General features: G+C 35.7%; 1 protein-coding gene across 1 annotated transcript; it reads left to right on the top strand.

Moving 5' to 3' along the window:
* Positions 1-1,188: 1,188 nt before the first annotated feature.
* Positions 1,189-5,982, top strand: g6pc1.1.S (glucose-6-phosphatase, catalytic subunit 1, gene 1 S homeolog). The gene is given in 5 exon segments (NM_001094213.1): positions 1,189-1,460; positions 3,208-3,317; positions 3,449-3,554; positions 4,229-4,344; positions 4,676-5,982. Coding segments are annotated over 5 exon segments (1,074 nt in total). The 5' UTR covers positions 1,189-1,230; the 3' UTR covers positions 5,188-5,982.
* The last annotated feature ends 1,358 nt before the right edge of the window (positions 5,983-7,340 follow it).

Genomic DNA, 7,340 nt, shown 5'->3' on the forward strand with positions numbered 1-7,340 from the left:
AGGAGTGGCCTAGTTGAGAAGACACATGATACCTTACTATATGTTTGCACATAAATATACACATTTTTAGTTCATGTGGGGGAGACTACCCTTTGGTATTATGTTAACTATAAATAAAATCTTATTGGCTGTAGTTTTAATAGACTCCAAGTAATATTACCAATGTCACTCTTTCTTATTATAAGAAGTATTCAAGAATTCAGTTTCATTAATAATATTAACAGGGAAACTCGAAAAAAAAAGTCAGCAAAACAAAGATTATGATTGAATATGGTATTTTGCAAAAATTGAGAGAGATGAAATGTGCCTAATTGTAATTGACGAACCAATGTCTAAGAACTTACAATATAGTAGTACAGAGGTCTTAGCCTTAACAAATTGCCAAATTGATTTTAGTAAATGGTCAAAAAGACAGTATTAATTCAAAGTGCATAAAATGTAGGTTATTCATTGGAAAACAATGTAGTATATACTTTAGTACTCAAAATGGAACTGGAGAGAATTTGACAAAATGACTACAGAACTGATAAAGAAAATGTTGACCAACAAAGTTAACACTGGTTGTACTAAAAGAGGAACATGGGGCCTATAATCAACATGAAGCAGTTAAACTGGCAGATTTAATAGATATGTTTGAATAAAGGGGTTCAAGAAATGACTGGATGCAGTTAAGTTTGCAAATAAGTACAAAGTTTAACCAAAGTCTAGTTATAGGCATTGTTTCTCCTTTTTCTGAATTAATTAAAATTTTCAGTAATTTTTCAGCAGCTGTTTGAACTTGATCAATTTATTGCTACTACCTCTCATGCAGTTATTAAGTTATTACGTTTTCATATTAATATATTAAATTATATATTAAAAGATACTTGCTGATTTCAACTTCAGATGCCATATTGCACTTTATTGTCCCTCTTGAATCAAATAAGGTCTCAAAGTTCAGTGTTAAACAATACTTAAAATTTAGTAACTAGAAGATAAACGTGTTTTTCACGAAGTTCACACTGTACCAAACATGTTTGTGTCATCACCTTTGATCGACAGCAGTTTTTTTTTTCTCTTCATCTAAGAGATTTTTTTTTTATAGGTCCAAAGTTCAGAAAGCTAGTTTTTCAGTTGTAAACAGGAGACCTGGGACAGTACAAATACCACTGCATGCACATAGTAAGAGGCAGTGCAAACTAAGCTCTAGACAGAATCAGCTAGCTGAAAGCATTTGTTACATTTACAAAGATGGAGAATGGGATGGATGCTCTCCATGACTCTGGAGTTCAGATGATCCAATATCTCCAGATGAACTACAAGAGTTCCCAAGACTGGTTCATGTTTGTTTCATTTGCTGCTGATCTCAGAAACACTTTTTTCGTCTTCTTTCCCATCTGGTTCCATCTTTATGAGGCGGTGGGCATTAAGCTTATATGGGTGGCTGTTATCGGGGACTGGCTGAATTTGGTTTTTAAATGGTGAGTATGCCTTGCACGGAATACGTTTGCTTTCCTTTCCAAATGTTCATGTTGTTCTTGTTAACTTTTTAGTGATCATGTTTTGATCCTCAATGTTCATGAACTCAATAGAAGCTCATGAAATGTTTTTTATAGGTAACTAATAGGAGTCTAAACAGCATTATATCAAAATTGACTGTAATGTCTACCCTTGCTTTGATTGAGCATAGTAAGTTACACTTAAAAAGTCCAGTGGAAGCAATGCCAAACCCCTAGCAGGCAGGTTGCCTTACAGAGTAAAATACAGTAATTACACCCTGACCCCCATAATGACAGATGGCTCTCTGGACCATAATGTAAAGTATAAGCTCCCAGTGTTGATGGTTAAACTTCCTTCCTCCAGTGCAGATGTACTCCAATTGTCACCCATACCATCCTTTGGCAATAAGGTTTTTCAACAGTTTTATATTGTCATTGTATTATCACTATATCACCCAGTTTTTAAAGCTTTTTCTATTAAAATACCTGGCATTAATTGCTGCAATTTTGTTTTTATATCTACTGTGGATATTACTCTTTATAATTTGCCAAATCTGATGATTCTTATGCAACATGTTTCAGTGAAAAAGCACCCTTGGATAAATGTTTCCCTAAAACTCCTAAACACGTGAACAAAAAGTAGTGGAGTTTCCCTCTGGTGAACTTTATTTTCACCTATACTGTACATGATGGTCACTATGACCTGCATGCACGCATTTCATTTAACCTCATTAGAATGTGCTTTTTCCCTGCCAAATCACCAAATTACCCAATCCCTTCTGTTGTAAGGATGTGACTATACAATTTGACAATTTTTAGTCACAACAAATATAGGCATCTAATGTTCTAGGCTATCTCCAATGGCATAATTAAAGCATCAGTTCTTACTTAGAGTACACATCTGCCTCACTTAGAATATTTTTCTGCTTTAAGGGGAGTATTACTCTTTATATCTGTATGCATGCCTTCAGTAAAATATATTTAGGTAGTCGATACTGTGCAAAAATGAAAATAAATGTAAAAAATTAAATTTTAATTTTCTGCTCATTGCTCAAAAATGTTCTGAAATGCATTTCTCAAAATATGTACTGAAATAAATATATTTGATCTTATTGCCACAGACATAGTAAGCATTTTAGACAGCTGGGCAGTCCCATTAATGTGTCTAGTGGGTTAACACATATTTACCCCACGCTACCCAAGAGTAAAACCAATTTTGTTTTTAAATAAGTATGATGTCATGTAGACCTATCAGTGTGGAAACATTGAATTATCCAGAATATCATAGGACAAATCCCAGCAGTGTATTTGTTTTAACGGTGAATTCATTAAATTACGTTATTCTGCACATAAGATAATGTATTATATTTCTGAATGTGTTATTGTGTTTATAAAATACATATTTTCCAGTTACAATGTCGGGCTAATCCCCAAAGTCTTCCAGTAAAGCACAGATATATTTCTTTGTATGGCCTACTTGTCCTTACTTTCATATCATGTAGGAATGTTAGTGGCACATTCGTTATCACATTATATTTTAAAAATTGTTTCTGCAATGTACAGGGAATCTTTTAGTATCATTCTCTGATATCAAATCAGCTAGTTTTATAATGGCTAGCCCTTAATAGACTGAAATTCTCAATAGGGTCAGAATAGTCAGTGGGTTTGGAAAATTGCAATACCAAAACTGGCAGTTCACAATATTATATGTTTATGTTTTTGACTGCAGGATTCTCTTTGGACAAAGACCATACTGGTGGGTTCATGACACCGCTTACTATGGAAACTCATCTGCTCCAGTCATTGAACAGTTTCCTGTCACCTGTGAGACCGGGCCAGGTAAAATTAACATGAATATACACATACTCAAAATGCTCTATCTATCTATCTATCTATCTATCTATCATTCTTTAGATTCTGCACATCATAATTTCTCAACTCATCTTCAAATTCGTTTTGTGTCTTTTCAGGAAGCCCTTCAGGTCATGCCATGGGCTCAGCTGGTATTTACTATGTTATGGTCACAGCCATTATCACATTAATGCTTAAGAAGAAGGAAACCTCACTCACAAACTGGTAAGTGTAATTTTCAAACATGTATTGAAAACTACGATTGTATTATCTGAAGTGACTTCGTTCACTGCAGTATCAGGAGGCACAGGCCAGCCCTTTCAGCTATAGGACAGGGCCCTGTATAAATGACAAACAATTAAGCGGAGATGTCTACATGTCCCACCCAATCCTCTTATAGAGATTCCAAATGTGGTTGTATTCAGGGGAGTAGACACTGGTCTCTGTGCTACATATTGGAGCACTTCTTTAATGAAGGAAGGCACACCATGCCCATTTTTTTCATATGAACACTGTCATAAAAGTTAACGACCCCTATACTTATCATTTGCTATTGTACCATACATTATTTTTATTACACTTACCAGTGAAGAAACATACATTTTTGAAGTTTTGCATGTGCTACTTCTTCCAACACTTTGGGTCTTTAAACAGAAATGGATATAAAAGCATATAGAGCCAACCACTGGCACCAGAACAGCCAAGGCCACTGCTGTTTACAGGGTTTAATATCTGTATCCCCTAAACATTTCCTGTCAACAAACGGTGTATGACCAACCATTTCATAGCCAAAGATTTTAGTATAATTGGTTAAATAAGTGTTAAATATCACTTGGGTTATAATGGAGTTGATGTTGATTGTACCTAATGTGTGTTAACCTTCTCCTCCTATGTTACAGGTGTGTGCGTGGAGCTCTCTGGACTGGTTTCTGGGCAGTTCAAGTATGTGTCTGCCTGTCTCGAATCTTTCTTGCAGCTCACTTTCCTCATCAGGTGGTGGCTGGAGTGATCTCAGGTAAGCAAAATGAAATATCAAGAGGCATGTTGACACAGACACGCTACCCTTCCCCTAGTTGTTTCATTTATAAAAACCGAAAGTATAAGTTTCCTAGTGAATAAAAAATAGTTATAAGCAGCAAGTGCATTCATTTCATGTTTTTTATTACCCATCTAGATCCTTCTACGATTTTCCATCTAAAATTTCTTTGAGATTTCTTTCTTTTTTTTTTTTTTACCTCCAAGTGCTTTTAAATATTCAATTTTAAATCAATTATAACTGCCTGTTCAGAAAATGATCCTGGTTATTCCTAACTTACCTGATTATGTATTATTATTGCTGTTAACAGGAATGGTGGTCGCTGAAGCTTTTCATCACACACAGCTGATTTATAAGGCGAGCCTGAAGAAATACATCTACACCACACTTTTCCTGTTCTCTTTTGCTTTGGGCTTCTACTTGCTTCTTAAAGCTGTGGGTGTTGATCTCCTTTGGACTCTGGAAAAAGCCAAGAGATGGTGCGCTCAGCCTGAGTGGATACACATTGATACAACACCTTTTGCTGGACTTCTCAGAAACCTTGGTATTTTCTTTGGCCTTGGACTAGCCCTCAACTCCAAGCTTTATCAAGAAAGTTGCGGTGGAAAGAAGGGCAGCCAGTTTACTTTCCGCCTCTGCTGCATTGTTGCCTCTTTGTTAGTTCTTCACCTTTTTGATTCCTTCAAGCCACCAACCAAAGTGGAGATGCTTTTCTATGCCTTGTCCTTCTGTAAAAGTGCTGCTGTGCCTCTTGCTGCTGTGGGAATTATTCCTTATTGTGTTTCTCAGGTTCTCCACAAACAAAACAAAAAATCACTTTAGTTGGATTCTAATATTCTTTTAGGACATTATTTTTTTTATCTTTCACTTACAAAGAAAGTCTTCTTAGCAGCTATTGTTTCAGATTCTCACACAATTCTAATTTAAGCAAAAGCATCTCCTAGATATTGAGAAGAATTGAACATAAAATTTGATGCACCGAATTGCTTAAATGAATTTATAACCTGGAAGCCCTGTGCTATTCAATGCAAAAAAAAGGGAGCATTGGAGCCTTTTGGAACTTGGAGAAGGAACCTGCCAGTGAACCTGAGAAGTGAGAACTAAGGTAGTTTGTTGCTACTGTTTATGGTGCTTCTGGAGACTGTATGCACATCCTGTTGGGAGCTCTTGGGAAGTCATATTAAGAATGAGGCTACAACTTCCTCATTGGCAACCAGAATTCTTTGTATTAATATGAAGGTACAAGATGCATCTGGGATACAGGTGAAAAGTTGCCTTGAAAAACAAAAAAAACAAACGAAAAAAAACCCAGTAATGGTTCCATTGTTTTGGAAACCAGTACCAAGACTTTAGTTTTATTTAAATGATGAGGCAAAAACATTGAATTCTGGCACTGAAAAGGTAGAACGTCATGCAGAACGAGACCATTGTAATATTTTAGCTATATTTAACATCTATTTTTATATTTATTCATCCATGTTATCATTTTCGGATTTGTCTTTGCCATGATGGAAATTATCCATTTCATCCAAAAAGTTAAAGTTGTTTTAATCCAAATTGTTTAAAAATATTTTTATTCAAATGTTAGGTATTTTTAATAAAACAGTTGAAAAGTTATACTTCTCCTGCTTTTTACTTTAGATATTCTGTCACATAGCTAAACTAAATCTCAATGGAACCAAATGCCTTGTCATGAGTTTTAAGGGTAAAATCCCATGTATTTCTCTATTAAAGTGGTAGTTTACATGTAAATTAACTTTTAATGGACCTATTTGAAGAAACTTCTCCATTGGTCTTTATTTGTACTCCTTATTTTTTTCATTAGTTTACCTATTTTATATATTTCCAATCAGCAACTGCAAAGGATGTTTGGCTGCTGGGGTCATTGACCCCAGCAATCAAAACACTAATTGACTACATGCTTCAGTTTTATTGTTACTCTTATTTCTTACAGGTTATGTTTTTAATTTAGGTCACCTAGCCTTCATCTTCAATTCAATTCTGATTTGCAAACTGCTCTCAGGTTGATAATTTAATTAAAGGGAACCTGTCATCCAGACAGTCCTTTTCAAACTAAACATGAAACTCAAATTCATTTTTCATTAAAACATTCACACCTGTTATATGTACTTAAAAATCTTAGCTGTCAAGCATATATTGCCTGCCCCACCTCTATGCCTGAGGCTTAGAGGTGGGGCAGGCAATATATGCTTGACAGCTTTAGAGACATAGAGGTGGGGCAGGCAATTACTTTCACTTTCCATCCTGAACTTCCTAGATGTCACTGCACCCTCCCTTTTCACCATCTAATTATGTAGCCAGTACATTGGCAAAAAAAAAAAAACAGTTTAACATGATGCAAAACTTAATACCAGTGTTCACAAAATGGCTGCTTCCTGCTTGCTGTGAAAGTGTAATTCCAGGACTGAAAGAACAAGATTTAAATCAATTATATATTGTGAGTAACGTTTACCTATTATGGTAATAGAAATTTATTTGGATTTATTTCTTAAGGTGACAGGTCTCCTTTAAGCCCTAGCAACCTGAAAGCTGTTTGACCTCCATGCCTCAAAACTACAGAATAAAAAAATAAATTAAACAAGGATAAAATAAATAGTGGAGGCTATTTGACTTAGAAAGGCTTCTACAGTATACACAGGGGTTTAATAACAGCAATAGAAACTTTTTCAGAGGGCCCGGCGTGCATAGGCACTCCTGCAGTTGCTGAGGCGCAAGTGTGTCAATTTAAAGAAAAAGAAAGCGTCAGGGAGGGTGATTTCATTTCTATAAAGGAAACAGACCCTGAATTCAAGGCCCCCCTGTTTCCCAGGCCCCCCAGTGGACGAGGGGTCTGCTTCCTCTATAGTTATACTAGTGAGTGTACACCACCTTGGTAGCCCAGTAACTCTGATTTGAAACTACATTTATGGGATTTGTCGGAACAGAAGATATCGCCCTTGGAGTTCTACCCTTAG

This window comes from Xenopus laevis, chromosome 9_10S, assembly GCF_017654675.1.
Source record: "Xenopus laevis strain J_2021 chromosome 9_10S, Xenopus_laevis_v10.1, whole genome shotgun sequence".
NCBI lineage: Eukaryota > Metazoa > Chordata > Amphibia > Anura > Pipidae > Xenopus > Xenopus laevis.